General features: G+C 41.6%; 1 protein-coding gene across 4 annotated transcripts in view; it reads left to right on the top strand.

The window, feature by feature from the left end:
• Positions 1-25,134, top strand: part of AEBP2 (AE binding protein 2) — a 52,988-nt gene that overhangs the window by 17,808 nt on the left and 10,046 nt on the right. For all 4 annotated transcript variants that reach the window (XR_014784235.1, XM_084809194.1, XM_084809196.1 and 1 more), the window contains exons 2-6: positions 1,256-1,463; positions 11,185-11,292; positions 11,922-12,108; positions 19,899-20,023; positions 24,727-24,794. Coding sequence is in view for 3 of the 4 variants with exons in the window: in XM_084809194.1 (XP_084665320.1) it covers positions 1,256-1,463; positions 11,185-11,292; positions 11,922-12,108; positions 19,899-20,023; positions 24,727-24,794 (696 nt within the window). In the remaining variant the exon portion in view is untranslated. The remainder of the gene's footprint in view (positions 1-1,255; positions 1,464-11,184; positions 11,293-11,921; positions 12,109-19,898; positions 20,024-24,726; positions 24,795-25,134) is intronic.

The raw sequence follows: 25,134 nt of genomic DNA, 5'->3' as shown, positions 1-25,134 counted from the left end.
GGTATTTACTTCATTTACATTTTTATAGAAAAGACATTAATATATATTTCAGCAATTTATAATCTGTTTTTCCACAAGCAGAACATTAACACCTACAATACTAAGTCAAAATTAAAACAAACATTTAAAATCAAACACCACAGATAAAATAAACAGTCAGCAAAACACCAGTCATTACAACCAATAAGTATCCAGGAGCACAACATATCCAGATTGAAATGCTAAACAACACTGTAGGGAGGAGGAGAAAGTGAGATAGAGAGTGTTTGCACCCACCTACTTACGGTTTCTTGTGTTGTGCTGTGGTCAGCTTATACAGAATCAGTGCTGATCTCAGGCTGGAAAAGGTTCCCCACGCCTGCCTTATGTCATACTAGCTCTCCCATATATCTCTGTAGTTCTGGTCCTGCCTCACATATGGATGAGCTAGGCAAGAAAATAAAAATAGGTGGCAACTGCTCAACTGGGAATAATAGTTTTCTCTCCCTGGGACAGTTCTGCAGAACCTCTGACCCACCAAGCTAAATGCATCCCACCAGAGGCTCATAATGTCCCCCCCCCCCCCATACAGCAAATATAGGGGAGTAATCAAGCACCAGTCTGGCTACAGCATAAAGAGTGCACTCGCCCTGCAAATATCCATGGGATTTTTTTCTGGACAGTGTCTCCTCTGCTTCTGTAGAAATATCCCTATTCAGTTAAAGAAGACAGTTTGAGGGAAATCTGAGAAATTGAAAGCAACTCAAGGGGAGAGGGACCCATCCTTTTTAGTTCTTTGAGAGTTTCAAGAAGCATGTAGATGGGCATGATCTGGTAGACACTGAATACTTCCAAAAAGCTTTTGATAAACTCCCTCATGAAAGGTTGTTGAGTAAATGCAGTAGTCATGGGATAGAAGTGTTTTCACAGAATCTTTTTTACTCAGGTTGGAAGTTGTTCTACCCTTTTGTGAGCAAAATATTACATGGAATTTGGCACACAGTGTCTTCCAGCACAGATTGAGACTTGTGTATAGTTATTTTATGTCCAAAAGTTAAAACACACACACACGTTTGGACCTATATTGAGTCAGAATCAAAATTAAAACTCACCAATGTTTCCTTGTGATGTATGTGCATTTGTTGTTTATAGTGAGTGCTTGGATTTAGGGTATTGCCATTTAAGTTAAAATATATATTTGCTTGAAATATGGTGTCTGTATTGAAAAGACAAGATGGCTGATAATTCTCATTCTCTCCCCCCCCCCCTTTTGTAGCATAAGCAGTACCATAATGGATGTAGACAGCACAATTTCCAGTGGACGTTCAACTCCAGTTATGATGAATGGACAAGGCGTTACTGCTTCATCAGCAAAAAGTATTGCTTATAACTGCTGTTGGGACCAGTGCCATGCTTGCTTCAACTCCAGCCCAGATTTGGCAGATCACATTCGCTCCATTCACGTAGATGGCCAACGAGGAGGGGTTGGTTTATTTTCTTATTGCTGTTCCATGGTGTCTGTACTGTGTTGAAAATTAGCTACTGCTGCTCTTAAACTACTTCTTTTCCGGGGAAAGCTGCATAATTATGGTATATACAGTTTTAGAATAATTAAATACTTTATTAGTATTAAATATTAAATATTAGTATTATTTAATAGTATTTAAAGTAGACCAATGAACTTTCAAAAATGGGTGTCTAAAATAGGCTTGATGCAGACACAAGGGAGATAATAGAGGAAGGGGAGGGAAATGGAAGCAGGGATAGAGAGAAGATTATGTATTTGATTTGCGCTTACTTAGGCCTGGTTACAATAGGGTATTGGGACTATGAGGTTGTCCCAAAGGCTTCATGGAAAAGGTGGGTTTTGAGGAACAATCTCATGGAAGTAGGAGAAGTGGCACAGAGGCATTTTGAGAGGCAGTACCAGGCATAAGGGGGACAGCAAGGGAGAAAGGACCAACTTTCAGAAGTCTGAGAATGGTGGAACTTGAGGTCACAGATAGGCATGTATCAGGATATAAAAGTAGAGATATTGTGAGGGATGGAGGCAAGGGTATGTAGGGTTTTGAAGGTAAGATTAGAAGCTTGTACAGGATCCAGGAACTGACAGAAGCCACTTTTCCAGGTAGAGGAAATGTCTGTTTAAAGTGTGTGTGTAGGAGAGTTAATAAAATAGTCACACGTTCTCCACAATGTGTAGTCTTTATGATGTCTAATATGGAGATGATGGAATTGGTTTGGAGGGGGTCAAAGAGTTTGTCTGTGAACGTACAGTCACTTAGGGTTCTGATGCTATGACTTTCAGATGAACTCCTAGTCACTTGTTCTTCATTCAGGTAACTAAATGCTATTCACATTTATGGTGTCCTAGTGTGATAGCGCAAGTTCAGACTGTCAAGTGGTGTCACTCTGACACTATATAATTTAACTGACAGCTATGTTGTATGAGAATGTAATCTAATCTAAAACTTTTGCACTTTCAACCATTTAGCTTCTGAAAGCAAGTAAAATGTTGAAAAGGTGCACAGTTAACCTTAAGCCAGTGACTTCATTTCAGAGCAAGCTGTTACTAAATTGCAGATTTTTTTTTTTTTTTTAAAAACTAATTTCTACTACCTGACTAGGCCTGGAAAAAAACCTGGAAAAATTTGGGGAAAAAACAGTTTCTCCCATTTTTTCCCACCCAAGGACCTTTTTGGGTTGTTTTCTGAAAAATTGGTAAAATTGAACAGCTTTGGATTATGAAATATTTTCTTTTAGAATTTAAAACAAGGTGTTTATATATTGTTATCCAGCCGCTACTCCCCCCAAATGATTTCTAAAATCTATGTAATAAGATTTTTATAGAAAGACTAGAGATGTAAAATGCCTGGAAATAATGAACCATGGGGGAGAATGTTTTTTTAATCCACTCTGTAAGATGCCCAGCATACTTGTTTCTTCAATTCCTTATTAAAATTATTGATTTAGTGTATCTTTTACTGATAGACATTTAGGGATGCTCCAGGTCATGCTTGGTTTCCCAACATGTGTTTTCGAGTCACTGTATCATAATATGGAAGAAAATGTACATTATTGCCAGTTTGGTTTTTTCTATAGAGTCCTGTGTTTCTTTGCTTGTTCTGGTTAGAAGCAGTCAATTAATGTAGTTCTAATCTAAAACCCACATGTGAAAAAACACTCTAGGATTTTCTGCCACCGTCACCAGATGTGATGAAACAGCATGTGAGTTCTCCCGCCTGTGTTTCTTTTTTTCAAGTTAACTTTGAGGCTTGGCTCTACAGAACTTGCTGTCACAATTTTTAATAAAGTTCTCATAGATGTCACCACTAGGAAATGCTGCCTCAGGTATAGCACCTTCAGCCTGCTGCCACCAGAATAAACCCTCTCTACCTAAAAGAAATTCAGTACCCTACTTCCTATGACATAGGCATGGCATTGAAACAGCTACAGAGAACATTTCAAAAGGAGTAAAAAAAAAAAGATGTTCCTTAATGGAAATTACTTACAAAAGTGAATAAAATGTCACTCTTCAAATAATAGGCTGAGATTGTTTAAAGCTTTATTCAGACAATAATTACAAATTTACTAACTGAATTTACTTTTTAAATGTTTTAAATAGAATAATTTTATGAGCAAACCAAGTTATACATAATATAACTTTAAGGCAGCCTTCCCCAAACTGTTTCCCTTCTACATTGGGCTACGTTGTTGTTGCTGTTCAGTCGTTAAGTCGTGTCCGACTCTTCGTGACCCCATGGACCATAGCACGCCAGGCCTTCCTGTCCTGTGCTCTCTCCCGGAGCGTGCTCAAGTCCATATTCACTGCATCGGTGATGCTATCTAGCCATCTCATCCTCTGCCGTCCCCTTCTCCTTTTGCCTTCAGTCTTTCCCAGCATCAGGGTCTTTTCCGGAGTTTTCTCTTCGCATTAGGTGGCCAAAATATTGGAGCTTCAGCTTCAGTATCTGTCCTTCCAATGAGCAGTCAGGGTTGATTTCCTTTAGGATGGACTGATTGGACCTCCTTGCAGTCCAGGGGACTCGTAAGAGTCTTCTCCAGCACCTCAGTTCGAAAGCATCGATTCTTCGGCGCTCAGCCTTGTTTATAGTCCAGCTCTCACAGCCATAAGTTGCTACTGGGAAAACCATAGCTTTGATTATACAGTCCTTTGTCGGCAAGGTGATGTCTCTGCTTCTGACTATGCTGTCTAGTTTTGCCATAGCTTTCCTCCCAAGGAGCAAGCTTCTTTTAATTTCATGGCTACAGTCACCATCTGCAGTGATCTTGGAGCCCAAGAAAATAAAATCTGTCACTGCTTCCATATCTTCCCCTTCTATATGCTAGGAAGCGATGGGGCCAGATGCCATGATCTTCATTTTTTTAATGTTGAGTTTCAAACCAAATTTTGCACTCTCCACTTGCACCCTCAACAAGAGGCTCTTTAGATCCTCTTCGCTTTCTGCCATTAGGGTGGTATTGTCTGCATATTGGAGGTTGTTGATAATTCTCCCGGCAATCTTAATTCTGACCTGTGATTCATCCAACCCGGCGTTTCTCATGATGTACTCTGCATATAAGTTAAATAAGCAGAGCGACAATATACATCCTTGTCGTACTCGTTCCCCAATTTTTAACCAATCGGTTGTTCCATGTCCAGTTCTTACTTTTGCTTCTTGACCCTCGTACAGGTTTCTCAGGAGACAAGTAAGGTGGTCTGGTACTCCCATCTCTTTAAGAATTTGCCACAGTTTGTTGTGATCCACACAATCAAAGGCTTTAGTGTAGTCAATGAAGCAGAAATAGACGTTTTTCTGGAAGTCTCTTGCTTTCTCCATGATCCAGTGAATGTTGGCGATTTGATCTCTAGTTCCTCTGCCTCTTCGAAACCCAGCTTGTACTTGTGGTAGTTCTCGGTTCACATACTGCTGAAGCCTAGCTTGTAGGATTTTGAGCATAACCTTGCTGGCATGTGAAATGAGCGCTATTGTACGGTAGTTTGAACACTCTTTGGCATTGCCCTTCTTTGGAATTGGAATATAAACTGACCTTTTCTAGTCTTGTGGCCGCTGTTGAGTGTTCCAAATTCGTTGGCATATTGAGTGCAGCACTTTAACAGCATCATCTTCTAGGATTTTAAATAGCCCAGCTGGAATACTGTCATCTCCACTAGCTTTGTTGTTAGTAATGCTTCCCAAGGCCCACTTGACTTCACTCTCTAGGATTTCTGGCTCAAGTTCAGTGAGCGCACTATCATGGCTATCAGGGACATTCAGATCTTTCCTGTATAGTTCTTCTGTGTATTCTTTCCACCTCTTCTTAATCTCATCTGCTTCTGTTAGTTCCCTGCCTTCTTTGTCCTTTATCATGCCCGTCTTTGCACAAAACATTCCCTTGAGATCTCCGATTTTCTTGAAGAGATCTCTAGTCTTTCCCATTCTGTTGTTTTCCTCGATTTCTTTGCATTGTTCATTTAAGAAGGCCTTCTTGTCTCTCCTTGCTATTCTCTGGAACTCTGCATTCAGTTGAGTATATCTTCCCCTTTCTGCCTTGCTTTTCGCTTCCCTTCTTTCCTCAGTGACTTGTAAAGCCTCCTCAGACAGCCACTTGGCTTTCATGCATTTCTTTTTCTTTGGGATGAATTTCGTTGCTGCCTCCTGAACAGTGTTACGGACCTCTGTCCATAGTTCCTCAGGCACTCTGTCAGGTCTAATCCCTGAAATCTATTCCTCACCTCCACTGTATATTCATCAGGGATATGATTTAGGCCATACCTGAATGGTTTAGTGGTTTTCCCTACGTTCTTCAATTTCAGCTGAAATTTTGCAAGAAGCAGCTCATGATCTGAACCACAGTCAGCTCCAGGTCTTGTTTTTACTGACTGTATAGAGCTTCTTCATCTTTGGCTGCAAAGTACATAATCAATCTGATTTCGATATTGACCATCTGGTGATGTCCATGTGTAGAGTCGCCTCTTGTGCTGTTGGAAAAGAGTGTTTTCTATGATCAGCGTGTTCTCTTGGCAAAACTCTATTAGCTTTTGTCCTGCTTCATTTCACCAAAACACCATGGTTGCCTGTTATCCCGGTGATTTCTTGACATCCTACTTTAGCATTCCAGTCCCCTATGATGAAGAGGACATCTTTTTTTGGTGTTAGTTCTAGAAGTTGTTGGAGGTCTTCATAGAACCGATCAACCACAGCTTCTTCGGCCTCAGTGGTTGGGGCATAGACTTGAATTACTGTGATGTTGAATGGTTTGCCTTGGATTCGTACTGAGATCATTCTATCGTTTTTGAGATTGTACCCCAGTACTGCTTTTCCCACCCTTTTGTTGACTATGAGTGCTACTCCATTTCTTCTAAGGTATTCTTGCCCATAGTAGTAGATATAATGGTCACCTGAATTAAATTCGCCCATGCTTGTCCATTTTAGTTCGCTGATTCCCAAGATGTCGATGTTCAATCTTGCCATCTCATGTTTGACCACCTCCAGCTTACCTTGATTCATTGATCTTACATTCCAGGTTCCTAAACAATATTGTTCTTTACAGCATCGGATTTTCTTTTCACCACCAGACACATCCACAGCTGAGTGTCCTTTCAGCTTTGGCCCAGCCACTTCACTCCTTCTGGCGCTACTTGGAAATACCCTCTGCTCTTCCCCAGTAGTATATTGGACACCTTCCGACCTGAGGGGCTCATCTTCTGGCGTCATCTGTTTTAGCCTTGTGATACGTTCCATGGGGTTTTCTTGGCAAGAATACTGGAGTGGGTTGCCATTTCCTTCTCCAGTGGACCACATTTTGTCAGAACTCTCTGCCATGACCTGTCCGTCTTGGGATGGCCCTGCACGGCATAGCTTATGGCTTCACTGAGTTAAGCAAGCCCCTTCGCCACAACAAGGCAGTGATCCCTGAAGGGGGGGCTACATTGTACCCTTAGGCTATAATGCCCAGCTTTCCTGACCATTGGCCATGTTGCCTGAGGCTGATGGGAACTGAAGTCTAAAATACCTGGAGGACCTCAGGCTGGGGAAGGCTGTCCTAAAGCAACAAAATGATTTTAGATATGTAAAGAGTACTAGAAGAAAAATAACTATTGCTTATTTCCCCCCAACTTTCCATTTCTCCCCCCAAAAAACCCAAACCATTTTTTCCCATGACTTCAAAATTACCAGAAATTTTACAGCTCTGTTCCTGATAAAACACATTCTCTAAAACTTTGATCTGACTTGATAGGCCAGTGTTCAATTCTGTCAAGTCTGTTGTGAGAGGAACCTTCACTGTAAGTGGAAAATTAAGTCTTTTATATAATCGAATAACACTGATTCCTGCCACCTTCCCTCCCTGATAATTTGGGCTAAGCAATCCTTAAATGTCCTGTCTTGAGAGTATTGCTTAGGAGTAACTCTCTCAGAAACCATTAAAAGGTTAATCTGTTTAGATCTTACTCCTTAGTCTAGAATAATGTGATGCCAATTGTGGCTCTGGTGGAGATGTCACATCTCCATGCAGAGATGTCTTCTTTGTTCATTGATTGTAAGCTGCTCCGGGAGCCTTTTTTGGCTGAGGAGTGGGATAAAAATACAATAAATAAATAACACTGACTCCCTGTAATTGATGGTTTGCAGATTAGCAGTCAGCCTCGGGAGTGTGGACTTCCTCCCTTTTCTGGGGCAAATTCTTATCTTCCCTTGTTCTCTTTAACCATGATTTAGTCTTGCACGTACACCAGTGCTAATCATGATTAGAGTTGTAAGTTTTCATTAAAACGTCAATTGTAAAATGTACAGCTTGCACTCTGTTACATACATGTTTTTATATTTTTACTCCACAATGTTTAGTCTAAACAGGACTTCCTCAGGGGCTTACTCTTTTAAAACATTGCACATTATATCTGCACTGGGTCATTGAGAGAAGCTCACTGGGTGACTTTGGGCCAGTCACAGACTCAGCCCAACCCACCTCACAGGGTTGTTGTTGTGAGGATAAAATGGAGGAAGGAGGAGGATCATGTACGCTGCCTTGAGTTCCTTGGAGGAAAAAAGGCGGGATAGAAATGCAATAAATAAATAAATAAAAATAAATGTTGCACACTGTCAGGAGTGTTTCTGAGTGCAGGGAGTGGGAGAGTAGTTCAGATTCTGAAGAAGAACCACCAGACATGGGGGAGGTCTGTTCCCAGGCTAGTCCAGACATGGCTAGGCAGGCTCTTCAGGTTTCAAAGGTCCAGCTGGAGGAGGAGGGTCCCTCTTCACACACACCCCTTAGAGACAGCGAACAGGGAGAGGCAGGGTTTGGGGAGTCTGAATTAATAGATGCCAGACACAGAGGCAGAGCCAAGAGGGAGAGGCTGGGGCGGAACTTAGACAGTCTACCCGATTGGCCCTGTTGTTCCCTGAGTGAACAGTGGCGCTTAGAAGCAGAGAGAGAGAGCGCGCAAGAGAGACCTCCCCCACCCCTTCACTTAGGCTAGTGGGACCACCTTTCTTTCAAATTGTAGCTACTTTTTGAACCCCCCTAAAGGCATTTCCATGCAGACTGAGTTGTTATTCAGTCATTAAGTCATGTTCGACTCTTCGTGACCCCATGGACCATAGCACGCCAGGCCTTCCTGTCCTGCGCTCTCTCCCGGAGCGTGCTCAAGTTCATATTCATTGCATCCGTGATGCTATCTAGCCATCTCATCCTCTGCTGTCCCCTTCTCCTTTTGCCTTCAGTCTTTCCCAGCATCAGGGTCTTTTCCAGGGAGTTTTCTCTTCGCATTAGGTGGCCAAAATATTGGAGCTTCAGCTTCATTATCTGTCCTTCCAATGAGCACTCAGGGTTGATTTCCTTTAGGATGGACTGATTGGACCTCCTTGCAGTCCAGGGGACTCGTAAGAGTCTTCTCCAGCACCACAGTTCGAAAGCATCAATTCTTCGGCGCTCAGCCTTCCTTATAGTCCAGCTCTCACAGCCATACATTACTACTGGGAAAACCATAGCTTTGATTAGACGGACCTTTGTCAGCAAGGTGATGTCTCTGCTTCTTACTGTGCTGTCTGTGTTTGCCATAGCTTTCCTCCCAAGGAGCAAGCGTCTTTTAATTTCATGGCTGCGGTCACCGTCTGCGGTGATCTTGAAGCCCAAGAAAATAAAATCTGTCACTGCTTCCATTTCTTCCCCTTCTATATGCCAGGAAGTGATGGGGCCAGATGCCATGATCTTAGTTTTTTTAATGTTGAGAGTCACTGAGAATTTGCATCTGTATGACCCGTTGTGGTAATGGATTAAAAGCTGTAGATTGAAGCCTCTTGTCTGTGTTTGATCCCGTGTTTGAAGTTCAGTGGGGGCAAAGGGAATCCTGACACACACAGTTGTAACTTACTTGTTAAATCTGTTTCCTGGTAACTTCCATGTACTGGTGATGTTCACCTTTCTGTTCCTTAGCCTTAAGAAAGTGAATGTTTATAGTAATTTCCATGAGAATTTTGCCATCTATAGTTGGATGTTATTACAGTTCATATAAAGAATGGCCATAAATTTGAGAAGGTGGTGACAATTTACTGCTTGGTATGTGTGGGCATGCACCACCTGCCGCTAAATTGGTAGAACAGTTCATGTCTTATTTGTTGGATGTTACGTGCACACCTCGTATAGCAAATAATTCCTTTTTTTCTGTTTCATGAGGTCAGCAAATTCCTTGTGGGCTTAATTTAAAGGGGCTTTCAGCTGATAAGTCCCTCAACCCAAAATGTGTATTTTCCTTGTTGCCCACACAATTACTGGCAGGAGTCCTCAAATATTGGTGTGGCTTCCTAGCCACTCACTCTTTGTGCTTCCCACAGAGACTCCCTCTTCCCTTTGCTTCCCAAGTCCTCTGGTTTGGCCAAGGAGCTTGTAGAAGAGGTGGGGATTTTTCTCACTTCCCCTGTGTAAGGGGAAGGTAAGAAACAGTGGGAGAGTGTCCTGCTGTTTCTTACCTTCTCAAAACCACAGCTCAAGTGGGAGCATTGGGTGGGTTGGGGGGGTGATGTAAACTGTTGAATGTCCTTCATGTTAGAGGGCAAGGAAGACATGCCACTAGCAAGTGGGTTTTTGAATGTCTGGTTACTTTAGTTTGTTTTAAGGCAGAGATCGGTTAACGTATTTGGGAATTTGCAGCTTGATATTGATTCTATATTGAATTAGTTTGTGCTCCTTTTAAAGTAGCTTTTCTTGTTTGCATCAGTGGTTTAAATTTTGTTCTTATGACTTGGAGTTCAGAAGCAATATATGTTTTTAACGTCCTATGTGTAGAAGTGGAAAAATAAATGGAAAAAGACACTTTTTAAATAGAGATAACAGAACCGTTGGGCATTCATCTTCAGAGCCAGAATATTTTAAATATAGAAATTTCTTTCTAATGAAAGACTGGGGGAAGCTTGCCTGAAACAGCACACTGGGGTAGCGGATTCCATGCAACCAAATTCTAGCTATCCACGATTTCTGTGATAGAGCTTGAACTGTAATGGACATGCTGAAGAGTGTCCGGAAGCCAGATAGTGCAAAATGCAGCAGCTAGGCTGCTAATAGTGTTGGGACCATATGACACCCATGTTAAAAGGCCTGCACTGGTTGCAAATTGCTTTCCGAGGTTTTGGTTTTAACTTTTAAAGCCCTAAATGGCTTAGGACCTGGCTACCTAATGGTCCTCCTGTCTTGTATGACTGCCTGGTTATTAAGATGTGCAGGAGAGGCCCTCTTGAGGGCACCATTACACACTTAGGCCCATTTGTGAGGCATGGAGATGCTCTGCCATATGATGCCTATTTCTGTTTGGATTACTAACTTTGGTATTTGTTATTTGTATTTGTTCATGAAATGAAGTCACAGAGTTGAATGTAGTGTGCCAGTAGTAATCTTTTGGACTTCTTAAGGTGCATGGTTGGCTGGCATGTTAAGACAGAGCAGAGTTGTGGCAACTGGTGTAAGCCAGTCATGGGGGTTCACACTGAGAAGTTTGAAATGTGTTAAATGCAGAAGTTTGCATATTCTTTTCCAATAGAAATCTGTTGTCTGATACTGAATCAAAACGGTCACAATCATTGAATTAAAATAATTGGCACTTCACTTTGGAGTCTTATCACTTAAGCTGAGAGTGTACCAGAGTTTGGATATTAAAAGCATGCAATAAATGGACATTCATCCTACCTTAATAGCTGTGTTTTCTCTTATTAGGTATTTGTTTGCTTATGGAAAGGCTGCAAAGTCTATAACACACCATCAACAAGTCAAAGTTGGTTGCAGCGGCATATGCTGACACACAGTGGTGATAAACCTTTCAAGGTAAGATGCCTTCTAGGACAGGTTGGGTAAGATCACCAGAGTTCCTGACCAACAGAACCCCACCTTAGCTGGATTAAGTTTGATGGACTTTCCCTTGTCTCTGCGTGCTCATTATCAACTTCTGTCCTCAGTTTGAGGGCATAGACCATTCAGATAAAATGTGCCCCCCTCATACATTATCCTGAACCAATTTCTTCTGTCAGTTTTCTTTCACAAATCAGTTTAGCAAACCAGTTCCGTTTTATTTCAAGTAGAGCACATGGCTTTTTTATAGGCTCACCGTCTCCTGAGAAGTTCTCCCAGTGCCTAACAGAACTAGAAAAAGGTTTATGTTCCTTACAATGGATTCAGTGCGCTAGCAGTTGGAAGTTACCTTTGATTCAGCTCATTCCTTGCTCCATGCACAGTGCTGCTTTAGGGACAGGGGAGGGAAAGAATTATTTTAATAACATCTGCAGTCAGTACTCTCTGTTTGAAATAAGTACCTGTCAATACATTAACTGAATTTGCTATAACCCCCTTATGAAAAGAACAGGTGAACAAAGTAAGAGTGTATCAACAACTTCCTTGCTCCTCCTCTTGGGTATAGCGTTGGCTTAATTGAGTGTTTCCAATTTTGTTTTCCTTAGTGTGTCGTTGGAGGGTGTAATGCTAGCTTTGCTTCTCAGAGCGGGCTGGCTCGTCATGTGCCAACTCACTTCAGCCAGCAGAATTCTTCAAAAGTTACCAATCAGCCAAAGGCAAAAGAAGAATCTCCTTCTAAAGCTGGAATGAACAAAAGAAGGAAATTAAAGAACAAACGGAGGCGCTCTTTACGTAAGCACATGCAGCTTCTGCAATTCTGTGACAAACGTAACCTTTAAAACTGCCTTTTCTGACCGCTTGCTCATTTTTAGTTAATGGCTCTTTGCCATCCCCGACAAATCCCCTTGTTTGCAGCTTTGGATTTAAGATCTTATTCTGTGGAACATAGGGGAAATGGAGATGCTTTACCAGAATAGAGCTGAAGTACGTAGGAGCTTGCTTAATTACAAATCTGAAACTTGGAAACCTCAGAATTACAACAGAAAGTCTAGTTCTATTGGATTTCATTTACCCAACAGAATATGTTACGTTTTAGCATACCAAAGGATGATGGTTCTTATTACTGATGTTGTCATCTTGATCTTTGGAAGCTGCTCTGGTAGCCTTATTTGCCTGAAGGGTGGGGTAGAAATCCTTTGAATGAATGAATGATTTTGGCGTTGCCTCTACATGATAAAGGGGTTCTAAGGCCTGGGTAGTAATCCAGAAGCTGCTTTACACATGTGCAAATGCCTTGGGACTTTTCACTTACCCACCCCTGGCAGCATCTTGCCCTACACTGGAGGATTATTCTAAAGTTTGGGTGTGGCTTGTCAGGCAATATATGGCTGTGGTTTTTTGAAGGAAAAGGTGATCTTTTGAAGCATGCTGCATCATTCTCTAGATGGCAGCTTTGAGCTTTTTTGTTGTAAAATTGTAATTTGTATTGCCACATTTCTTGTAGACTATAGGCATTATCCAGTCAGACGCTAGTGCTTCCCTGGGTTTTCTGGGAAATCCTGTTGTGCTATTGAAATTGCATTAGAGATCCCTTATGCTGCCTTAACACAGTTTACGTTAGCGCTAGTGTCCGATTGGATACTGCCCTATTTTTAAAACAAGTTCATCATAACCCTGTCAGGACCCAAGGTTTAAAACAACAGAAACCATAAGACCTAACTTGAAGACAAACTCTGTGTGGAAGTTCTGCTAATGTGTTAAATTAAATTCACTTTTATAGACTGAACTTGATGGTTCACATTAGAACCATCCTCAATGAAGCTTAATTGGTTTTTTAAAAACCCTCTTAGAATAAATTTCCACATAAGCTTGTTCTTTGCGATATCCATATGTGATATTGTGACTTGTAGAGATCGAAGCCATCTATTTGTTCTTTGTTTATGTGGGATTGTCGCTACACAGACAAGGCTGTGCTGATCTTAGAAAGCTTTGGGCAACTTTTACCATTGGGATTAGTTTATGTGAATAAAGGAGACAAAGATGAAATTTCAGAGGAGATATGGATTCCCGGGGCAGAGTTTTGAGAATAGATTTACAGGCATAGTGGAATAGGCTGCAGTCTGGCTACCCTGCAACTTTGTTTATTTTATTTTATTTATTTATTTTCTATACTGCCCAATAGCTGAAGAGCTCTGGGCAGTTCACAGAAATTAAAATCAGAAAGCTCAGGATAAAACCATAAAATATGAAAGCCTTAAAACCACAATATAACAATACAACCAGAATAAAACCTAGCAGCAATGCAGGTTTGCTATTTAAAATACCAAAGCTAAAAAAACTAGGAAGCTAAAATGCTAAAATACTGGGGGAATAAAAAGGTCTTCACCTGGCGCCAGAAGGAGTACTACATAGGTGCCAGGAGAACCTCGCTAGGGAGCTCATTCCACAGCCGGGGTGCCACAGCAGAAAAGGCCCTTTTCCTGGTAGCCACCCGCCTCACTTCCTTTGGCAGGGGCTCACAGAGAAGGACCACTGAGGATGATCTTTGGGTCCAGGCAGGCACATACAGGAGGAGGCGATCCTTCAGATAACCTGGCCCCAAGCCATTAAGGGCTTTGAATGTTAATACCAGCACTTTGAATCTGACCTGGAAATGGACTGGCAGCCAGTGCAGATGGCAAAGTACTGCCGTAATGTGATCTCGTTGGCCAGTCCCTGTTAACAACCTTGCTGCCCTATTTTGGACTAGCTGAAGTTTCTGAACCATTTTCAAAGGCAGCCCCACGTATAACGCATTGCAGTAATCCAAATGAGAGGTTATTAGAGCATGAATAACTGTAGCTAGCCTATCTCTGTCCAGATAAGGGCGTAGATGGAGTACCAGCCTAAGCTGTGGTGTTGGTCTCTCTTTAAACAACTTGGCCATCCAGAATAGACTCAGATGCTTCACAATTGAGGGGAACATTTTGTGGGGGAAATTGAAAGGTACCTGTTCTTTCCTGGACCCAGAGTGGTTCTTATAGACTGACATGTGGCTAATCATAATGTTATCTGAGTCCAGAAATGGGATGTGTTACAGTTTTATAGGTGATAGCCACACCATACTTCACAGAAATGTGTAAGGCTTTAGGACAGAGGTGAGCTACTTGTGACCCTCCAGATGTTTTGGTCTACAACTCGCATCAGTCTTAGCCAACATAGCCAATGGTGAGGGATGATGGGAGTTGTAGAGCAACACTTCTGGAGGGCCAGAAGTTAGCCACCCTTGCTTAGGAGGTGGGATGTGTGGAGGCCTTTTGTAGCACACCAGTTTGTGCAGCAGGAGATTGAGAGTGAACCACACGATTGCACTCTCCCATCAATGGTCAGTGTTTAAAAATGGATAACGTCAGTGCTGATGTAATGTTTAGCCATGGTTAAGTCTTAAGGCTAGCAAGAAAAGTGCAGGAGGAATTCATTCTGGGGTGGGCGGGGGAACTTGATGCTAGTGAGAATATAATACTATGGTTCAACCCCGGTCTCTTATCCACAGCTAAAAGATCTTCAGTCTTGTGCCTGCACTGTTACATATGACCCATGTTGGCTGGTGTTGAAAACCTCTTGTGTGTTGATATCTAGCTGGAAAAATCTTCTTTGCTTGATCTTCTTTCTTTTTTTTTTTTTTTTGAAAGGTGACTAAACTTGAGTGAAATGTTCTTATGGGGTCTCCTATCTTTATTCAGAATTCCAACATGAATTGCCCTGTTTTGGTGGCTCTTTGAAGAGGCTTTTCTAGACATTAGATTAGCTCTTCTGCATATTTGTGGCCATTACCTAAATGATCAGAGCATGAGTATTGTAGTTCTTTTGGAGTTTTTTTTATTCTGCCCATCCTGACCATGCGTCTATGTTTTCTTTTACGCAATTCTTATAATGGTAAACATTCTGATTATGCAGTATTTGTGGCTTTAAGAGTGTAATTATAAGACTTTCAGAATAAACTTTAATCCATTATTAACGAACTTTTAAAATGTATGTCTCTTAGGATCCAACTAAAGTGCTGCCTTCTTTGGCAATTGCTGCTGTTCTTACTTGATTACTTAGATGAGCACAAATGCAAGTAAAGCATAAAGAAAAAAATAAAAATACAATTAAAGCTGTAGAGTTGGATCCAGAGAAGGTAGACCAGAACTCCACTCATGCAACTTGGTTTTCCTTGCTCCTCCCGTCTGCAACCCCCACCCCCAAGCTGATCCTAAGGATTGATGGCCCCTGTGGGATGGTGTGGGATGGGATATGGGGAGCTGCAGCAGGACAGGGAATCTGAAGGAATTTAGCAGGGCTGTCTTGTGCAAGTAGAAGTGCTTTTCCTCTTCCACAAGATATCTCCTGATCCAAGCCAGTGTCTTTGGACAAACTGGCAGGCTTTGAGGTGGTTCATGCATGCATGTTCACCATTTCTTTCTTGGAGCTTAATGTGATAACTTGCATATCTGAATCAGTCATCATAGATTAATGCCTCATATAGTATTTTATCCTTCAGTGTTGATGTAAACAAAATGTATCTCCATGTTGGAGTGAGTTCACGTGTTTGGCTGAGAGTTGTCAAATGATGTATATGCTTATGTAAGCCAACCCTGCATGAAGCATCCTTCAAAAAACTAAAGCCTTCTACTGTATGCAGTCCACTTCTATCCGCTGATTTTGATTTACACTCAGCTACACCATGTTTTGTTGCGTACATTATATATGTACCAAAAGCAGATAAGCATTAAAGGAAATATCCAATTATTAGGGCACAATCCTATGGCCGCTAGACAGTGTCTAGATGGCCATAGGATTTTTTGGTTTATGGGAACCAAACTTGGTTTCCAGAAATCCAACTCCCTGCTCCCTCCCCGCCGCCTCAGAAGAGCAGCGCAGAGTACCCCAAAAGGGGGCCTTCCTAGGGGAGGGGACCGCGGAAGTGCTGGTACAATGCTTCCTATGTGCCGTCTGTCCCTGCTCCGAGATGCCCTGGCTGGACAGCCAAACTCAGCCATCTAGCTGCAAATGCAGAGCGGCCGGAGTGCAGAGAAGATCCCCTCTGCGCTAGGGATGTTGGAGAATTCCACCACGGACTCCAGTGAGGCCAGATTCTTTAGAATCCGCCCCCCCCGGAGTCCGTGGCGGAACGGACTACCCCCCCGCCACCCCCCAAAATCCCCCCCCCCTCAGAACGGACCCACCTGATGGCGGCGGCTCCAGCAGTGGCTCCAGGTCGTCTTCTGGCTACTGCCGGCCTGCTGCGGCCGCAAATCGCGGCCGTCGTAGCAGTTGCCATTTGCATCCCTGCCAAGCTGTGATAGGCTACGTAAGTATCTACATAGCCTATCATGGCAAAAGGCAGGGACTCAAATGCTGGCCGCTACACCATTTGCGTCCCTGTTTTTTTGCCGTGATAGGCTACGTAAGTATCTATGTAGCCTATCACGGCAAAAGGCAGGGACGTAAATGGCGTAGCGGCTGCCGTTTGCATCCCTGCCTTTTGCCGTGATAGGCTACGTAGATGCGTACATAGCCTATCACAGCTTGGCAGGGATGCAAATGGCAGACGTCATAGCGGCCGCCATTTGCAGCCGCAGCCTGGCTGTGGCCGGTCGGGGAAGATTCCGGGGGGGAGGGACGGATCACCTCCCCCCTCCTGCGGACCCCAGCAGACGGAGGTAAGTGGGGTTTCGTACACCCCTACTCTGTGCTCTGCCTGCCCTGCATTGAATAGTCGGCTTCCTCCGAGTTCCGCTGACTGTCCCTTTAGGACTGTGCCCTGCATGCTGGATTGCCATTTAAATTACCACTTTTGTCAGTGGAAAGAATTTACATATCTTGAGATCGAGGCCAGGATCCAAAGAACTGTGTAACTTGTTCTTTGCCCCAAGGGGAATTTGGATTTGCTTTTTTGCATTCCCCTCTAGATAAAACTTCATGGTGAATAATCCATATCTTAGGTCAAACACTTTTGCTACCATTTAAAGTTTTAGATTTAAAAACATAGTATAGTGTGAATCAGTGCTTCTCATAAAAATAAATATTGGTGATATTTCTCTTTTAATTTTAGTAGTACAGCCTGTCCCAAACCTGCTATACTTGATTTGTCCAAATGGAAATTGTATAAGGCTTCATAGTAGTGCAGAGCCTATTTCTTGTTAATCATAATTTTATAGTTGCTGGTTTTGTGGCAAACAAGTAAATTAAAAAGGCAAACTTTGTCCCTGTATTTCTGATTTAATTTCAGCATACCAGTTTTGAATTACTTGGCAGCAAACAGTTGCATATTCATGCTATACAAACCAGCAGCACTCTTATGTTGAGGACGTAAGCTTCCTGCCCTTGTTTACAAATATAAAGGACAGATACTTATGCAGCATGTGAAGTAACAAGAAGGTGGTGAATAACGTTTTGAATCTTTTTTTAAAAAAAGAAGCTTGTATCAAGTTTTAAGGCTTAGATTACAGTTTTGAATATTTTACACTAGCAGCTAGGGTTCAGAAACTTGATTCCCTATTTTTCCCTTTTGCTTCCCTTTCTGCTGCAATAAATAACCAGTCAGAAAATACATGTTGTCTCTTAGCTTGTATTGTGAATTAAAGAGCTGTTGTATAAAGATGAATCAATGTATTTTCTCCTATTTCTTGCTGTAGATACCTTCATAGCCGATTGCATAAGCAGTCACAAGGATATTGGCTTCCCTGAAAGATACGAACCATGTCTGCTCAGTTATACTTCTCCCCTCAGATTCTCTGTTCCCAATATACCAAGACTCACTTTGGGGGCATGGCCTCTCACGCTCCCTCCAACCTTCACTCAGCTTCACTTCCAGTTTGCAGTTTAGCAATAACCATAGTTGAGATGTCTAAAATGGCAACACGTGGTTAATGCTTGCCCTCCCTCCAAGCCAGAAGTGGAAACCACTTGTTGCAGCAAACTATGGTTACCACTAAACTGAAAGTAAAGCCATGCTGGATGGGGTTTGTGGCTTGTTTCTGATCTTCCGAACCAAGGTTTGGAAAATGGTTTGAATTGCGCTTGAGACACTCGTATAGTTTGTTAAATAGAATCTGGGTAGCAATTTAAAAAGCACTAAAGTGGGCCTCAGTGCAGTCTTTGTTTTGTGTTTCTTGACAGTATTTTGAGTTTCTAGCATTTTAAAGCAAATTAGCATAGCGTGAATGAAAAGTGTCATGCATCATTCACAAGGTTCTTCACATTCTTGGAGGGTACCTGATATGGCACCTGAGCTGCATTTATTTCTAGTGGGGCTTATGCAAAATGTTTCCACATACTTACTTATTTTGTGGTACAGACACTGATTATCACTTCAACCTATATATCAGGCCATGATATAACACTGTCACTGTTTCTTTTTGCATATGCCCATTACTTTCCATTTGCTAGACATGAAAATCTATTTTTTATACAACTTGGAGTAAATGTTCTGGAGTTTTTGCAGTTAGCATGTTATGTGTCAACATTTATATACATATAAGAGTTCATTTAAATGCCATCCTAAACTAAAGTTATTTTAAATTGCGTGTTTCTGATATACTTAAAGATTTACTTAGATCTTTAAGATCTTATTTCCCAAAATTGCTCTAAAGCTTAGTCTTAGTGGAACATAATTCTGTGGTCTAGTACCAAATGTAAGCAACTGATACGTATAGACTGCCAACTAAAGATTTTGCAGTCCTAGAAGGATGTTGATTCTACTTCAGCTAAAACTGTAAGTTTAAGACTGGTATTTGTTATGGAGATAACTAGCAAGTTATAATGTTATGTTCATTTCTCTTTACTGTGTGTGCGTATTGGGTGATGTAGAAAATTTAGTGCACAATATGCAATTTTTGTAAGTAATATGTATATTTCTATATTTTTAGTTTTATGCTGATTTATTATGGAAATTGCGTGGCCCTTCAGGCTAAAAAACATGGGCTGATTTAGTTGATGATAGGATCGCACTGAGTTTAAATGATGAAATAATTGTCTCTCTCTCCCTCTTCCCCCCTCCCATCAGTGTTTTGCTTATAAAGGAGAAAAGTACAGAGGTTCAGTCTATTTCTGTAATTTTAAAAGATCATCGTATTAGGTTTATTCTAATGTAGAAATAAATATAATACCCTACTGGGAAAACTTACATATAAACAAAAACCTTTGGAACACAGTATGTTTTAATTATTACTTTTACCTTTAGTTAAATATGCTGGCCAGAAGAAATTGTACCTCCCCAAAGGCTACTGCTATTTCAGTCAAGCTGATTACTGTTTTCTACTTTACATGCATCCTTTTCTCTGGATGGCATTGAACAAGTTAAATGTTGACAAAACAATCAAGGATAAGAATAGTTCTTTTAGAGTTACACCTACAAGAAGCTTGCCACCCTAAAAGCAAGTGCTTTGAAGAGAAATATTTCAACTATTTCAACTATTTTCAGGAGTCAGTCCAAAACTGATCCAAAGTGATTTTTCAGTTAGACTGAGAAATGTTACTTCCTACTAGAATAAGACCAGTGAAGTTTATACTTAACATATCTCTTACATTAATATTGAAGGCTTTTTCTTCTTTTCTAGCAAGACCACATGACTTCTTTGATGCACAAACTCTAGACGCCATACGACATCGCGCCATCTGCTTCAACCTCTCTGCTCATATAGAAAGTTTAGGAAAAGGCCACAGTGTTGTGTTCCATAGTACTGTAAGTATTATTCCATACTGATATGCTTGTATTTTAATAGGATGCCCATCGTTTTTAAGTGCCTTTATGTTTAGGTACTTGCCTGTCTATATTATAGTGGTAGATCTCATTTTCATGACAACATTATTCAAAATCATAATACTGTAATAGTACTAAAAGCATTTTGCCATCATTTATATCCTGCTTTTCCTCCAAGGAGTTCAGGATGGTGTATGCCCATGACACCAGAGGCTTGGCTACAAGCCCTGATGTCATCTGGTCCCCAACCAAAGTACTGCCCCATACCTTCCCGCTCCCCACTGTTATGTCTGATTAGTGATCAGAGGTAGCAGTGGGGATTTCCCTTGGCACACTGCATTTGGGAGGGGGAGCAGCATACAGGGGAATCCCTTTTGTCACCTCTGATCATTGATCAGAGAGAACTGTGGGGATTCCTCTCCCCTCTAGCTAAGGGGTGGGGCTTGGGGAGGGGCTTTGGTTGTGGCCCTGTAGACCAGTTGGGCTGGCCTGGTGGGCCAAATTGGCCCGTAAGCCAGAGGTTACCCAGCCCTGTACTACACCGTGCTGGAATGTTTTAGAGGCTTTGAGTGAGATCTGGCTTTGTTTTCATAAGCATCAGAAGGTTGACAGGAATGAGTATAATCATGAGTAAAACAACCTTTTGAGCGTTTACCCAATTTTGTTTGGCTGTATTTTGGGGCTTCTGGTTTTGGGGGGTTGGAAATGTGCCACATGTTCCCTCCACCATTACCAGATTTCCTCTAAACATTACCCCTATTTACTTGTTCCACCAATGTAGTCGGGGGGGAGGGGGGGATGCAATTGTTCCTTTCCCCCTCTGCTGCGTTCCTTATGATGGAACAAAAAGCGCCTGACAATCCGCAAAACACAGACGGAGAGGATTTTACACAGTCCGTTCATCCCTACCTGTAACCACAGCCTTCCATGCACTGAGACCAAAATTCTGCAGCAGGGAACTGCCTGTACTTGTGTAGGCTCCCTGTGCAGTTTAAAACCCTGGTTGTGTGCACACACAAGTATAGCAGGTTCCCGGCTGCAGATCATTGGCTCCAGTGCATGGAGGGCTGTGGTTACAGGTAGGGATGAACGGACTGTGTAAAATCCTCTCCGTCTGTTTTGCGGATTGTCGGGTGCTTTTTGTTCCATCATCCGCCCACAGACGGATGTGAATTCTTTTCGTCATGTGGAAAAATACGGAAATAATTATGTAAATATTTACGCAAGTATTTACATAATTGTCCTCAGTATGTAACGTTTAGTGTATTGTCCCCCATTCCATTCAATGCTTCCTTGGTAGAAACATAGTATTTTTCTATGGATTTATATTTATAAATTTCGGGAAAGTAAACAAAGACATCCGAAAGTCTACAGACTCCGCACGGCCTGAGGGGGGCGCTCAGCAGTAGATTCTGCAGGTCGGATTCTTAGAAATCTGAGCTCATTTTAATCCGTCTTGAATTTCCCCAGCATCCCTAGTTACAGGCTGATCAGAATGTGACGGAGGGGGGCAGGTCAACAGGCACATCCCCACTCCCCTGTCATGAGGGGTTCACCTGAATAGGACTATAGTCCCCTGCGATCTCTGAATTGGGCAAACTATTGTTAGTGAAACTCCTTGCAAATCTAGTTCAAACCATGGTTTCAAATCACAGCTTGGAGGTTAGTGTTAACCTAACCTCAGGTTATCCAGTTGGACATAATATAAATGATAAAGAAGTTAAAGAAGTTCCACCCTTGAAGTGGAAGACAATGTGTGTGAGTCCCTAGCATATACCAAGCCTTCAGAGGGTCTGAATGTGATTTTTGAACCCAGATGTAAACATTGGAAGAGTTCTTACGGGAGCAGAGAAAAATTGGAGATGCACCAATGCAAATTTGGGAAAATAAGTATGTCAACAGTACTACTGTGATTTAGTACTGTTTTTTGCTGGCTGAGTCTAAGCCATATAATCTATGCAAGGACAGGAAAAAAAATGTTACCTGATTTCTTGGAATTTCTGCTTTTGAGTAATTTCTGCTGTTCTCCAGTAGAGGTCAGTAGAATTCCATGTACTTACACCTAAGCTTTATTTCTGCCTGAGGTTGCTTTTTTCCCCAGATGATCTGTCCAACAGAAATGCAACAATTTGCTATGCATAGGGGAATTTCAGTTGTTCAAGGTCATTGTAGTCCCATGTCTGGGTCCTGTGCCCATTGAGAGCTCTATTCTGGGAATTGATGCCCCCTCCCCGAACATTTGTGGTTATCTGCCCATGTTTTGAGGGACAAGGTGAGCACCTTCCCTCTCCATTTTCTTCTGACCAACCTGACAGCAGCAGTTCAGGGAACTTTCTCCATGGAGTTTCTCTTCATGGTCAGCTTCATCTATTGTTTTCCCCCCTTACTCCAAAAAGGGAGACTTTTCACCCTGTTAAGGGCCATCCTTTTCTTTCCCACCACTTGGTGAAACATTTTCTCAAGGGTCTTCTGAATCTATAACATCTGTCAAGCTCTTTTACTATGGGCTGTAGCTCTTCCCTAATGCTATTGTGATTAATCTATAAAATGTTTGAATCTGTGATCACTTGTGTCTTGCATCCCCCCTCCTTCAAGACTGCCTCTCTGGTGGCTATCACCTATATGAAGCAGGCAGGTAAACTGTATATCTTCCATATACATGGAGTTGTGGATAAAGTTGTGGTGGCATTTCTCCCAACGGTAACATCTAGTTTCTCTCTCACCCAAGTAGGAGGAGAACAAGCTAGCAAGTAAAACTAGTTCAAATTTGTTTGTTCTTGTGATTTGCAAGTCCATAAATACTTTGTTTCTAGCCACCTTCCTTGACATTTTCAAGGTCATGGTTTGGTTATTGGGCGGTTAAAAAAAACGATTAAATAAAATAATTGCTATTCCTATTGTCATTGGTGTAAAGATCACTGGAACACTTGACACGTATTTGAAAATCTCCTGTGGTTATGCCAGTTGAAAGAAATGCTTAAAAATGTAGTCATCAGCCCATCACCCTTTGCGAATAGCGCTTGAAGGCAGCTCTTGGTACTTTAAAGCAGGCCTAGCAAAAAGCTCTAGGATGTGCAGAATAAGAAAAAAGGCAATAATGAAAACCAGCGTAGCTTTATGTGTATTATTAAGTTATAAGTGTATTTGCAAGGTTTACAAGATACATTCAGGGTGCAATCCTATGCATGCTTAGACATAAAAAAAAGTCCTATAGTCCCAGCATTCTCCAGGTATCATAGCTGGCTGGGAAATGCTGGAAGTTTAGAATATTATTCTGTCTAAAGATGCATAGAATTGTGCTCTTATTATGACAATACTAATTTTCCATGACAATACTAACTTGCTTCCACTTCAGCGTGTGCAACATTATTTAAAGAGGTGTGAGCCAGAATACCTTATTACTTCTGACTGTTATAGTTGATTCCTTCTGACTATTAAAATGCCACTTACTATTTAACAAACCCAGCTACCTACATCAGATTAAGTGGTAGGGATGACTTCTGGTTCTCTTATTCTTTAAGAAGCACTATGCACATAGATTTTGAGTATACTGGATGAAATACCTACCCAAAGAGCCCATGGCTGTTGCATTAAATCAAAAGCAGATTTTAAATGCAGTATTTCATTACTTTTAACACAAATGTTAATCACTATTTTTGCTGCTCTCCCCCCTCTGCTCCCAAGACAGAGTGTGTAAGCACTGCTATTGCAGCCCTATTCCATGCCCCTTCCACAACTCTTAAGATGGGTGAGGAACAAGAGGCAGCTGTTAGGTTTGTTCTGTTCTGAACAGCACAGTGATAATGGCAATTATTTTTGTGGAACAACTTGTAAATATTTTAGGACATGACAATAGCATACGCTTATCTTACGTGGTTCAAATTTTATGTGGTGGTGGGACAGAAATGAAGGCACTGAAAACTGTTCACATACTAATTTAAAGAGCTGTGCATGAGCGTTTACTGGTCAGAGGACAGGACTTAGCCTAATTATTGGCCTTTCTTCATGGCCTTTACCCCTATTCCCCCCCCCCCCGCATTATTCTGCCTTTCCCAGCCTCTCACAGGGGGGAACATTTAAAAACAGTATTTCAAGGCTGTAGATACAAAATTGTACAAAAAGAGTGTATTAAGCCGGCAAATGTGAGCTTATTTGTCCATGTTGTGTAATTTATCCCAGTGTTCAAGTTTTGGTTTGCAGAATGTTGAGATGCTTCTAGTACAGAGTTGAGTGCTTATCTACTAATTTTATCTCAAGAAACAACTTAAAGGTTAAACATCCATTTTGACATGTCTTGTATAAGTCAAGTTAAGGGAGTAATAGTTAACTTCCACAGTACTCTGTAGCAGCCTTCCCCAATTTGGTGCTCTCCAGATGTGTTGGACTACAAATAAACATTCTCCCCAGCCCGCATGGCCATAGTGTATATGCTATATAAAGTAGTGGGAGAGGGTGAGGTCTGTCCAATTATATGAGAAACTTGTAATATAATCTGAGCATTCGCTCATCTGCTCAGAAGTAGATTGTGTTTGAATTAAATGGCAATCAGGAAACGTGCATGGTGATGCATTCATGTACTTATTAGAATTAAGTCTTCATTTGGTCAGTTCTTTTAAGGTTGGGGAATTAAATGAAGAAAATGTACAGAAGTGTTTCAGGTAACTATTCTGATGGTTGTTTGTTAGGTAATAGCAAAGAGAAAAGAGGATTCTGGGAAGATTAAACTGCTGCTTCACTGGACACCAGAGGATATGTGAGTATGTACAATATCAGCAGTATGTCATCTGGGCACTTGCAAGAGTTAGGATGCCTACTATACCTTATATGAAATACATAAAGAACTTGTCACTATAGTAAGTAAATTCAGTATTTCCGTTGGCTCAGTTACTCAACTATACAAAGCTACAATCATATAAATTACTTTGAAAAATTATTTGAGAATAGTAAAAATGTTCGTTGTAGCAATGCCACCATATAACTGGAAAAATCTGGTGGTAGGGGTGGTTGTGGTGCAAGGAGATGCCTATAAGTTTTTTTGGAAGTTAGCGCCACACTTGCAAGTTATTATCTCAGTACATTCTGCCAGAGTCATT

The sequence above is a fragment of the Heloderma suspectum genome, chromosome 7, assembly GCF_057233095.1.
Source record: "Heloderma suspectum isolate Gila_16-S chromosome 7, 16-S_ref, whole genome shotgun sequence".
NCBI classification, from domain to species: domain Eukaryota; kingdom Metazoa; phylum Chordata; class Lepidosauria; order Squamata; family Helodermatidae; genus Heloderma; species Heloderma suspectum.
This window is presented reverse-complemented; position numbering and strand designations above follow the sequence as displayed.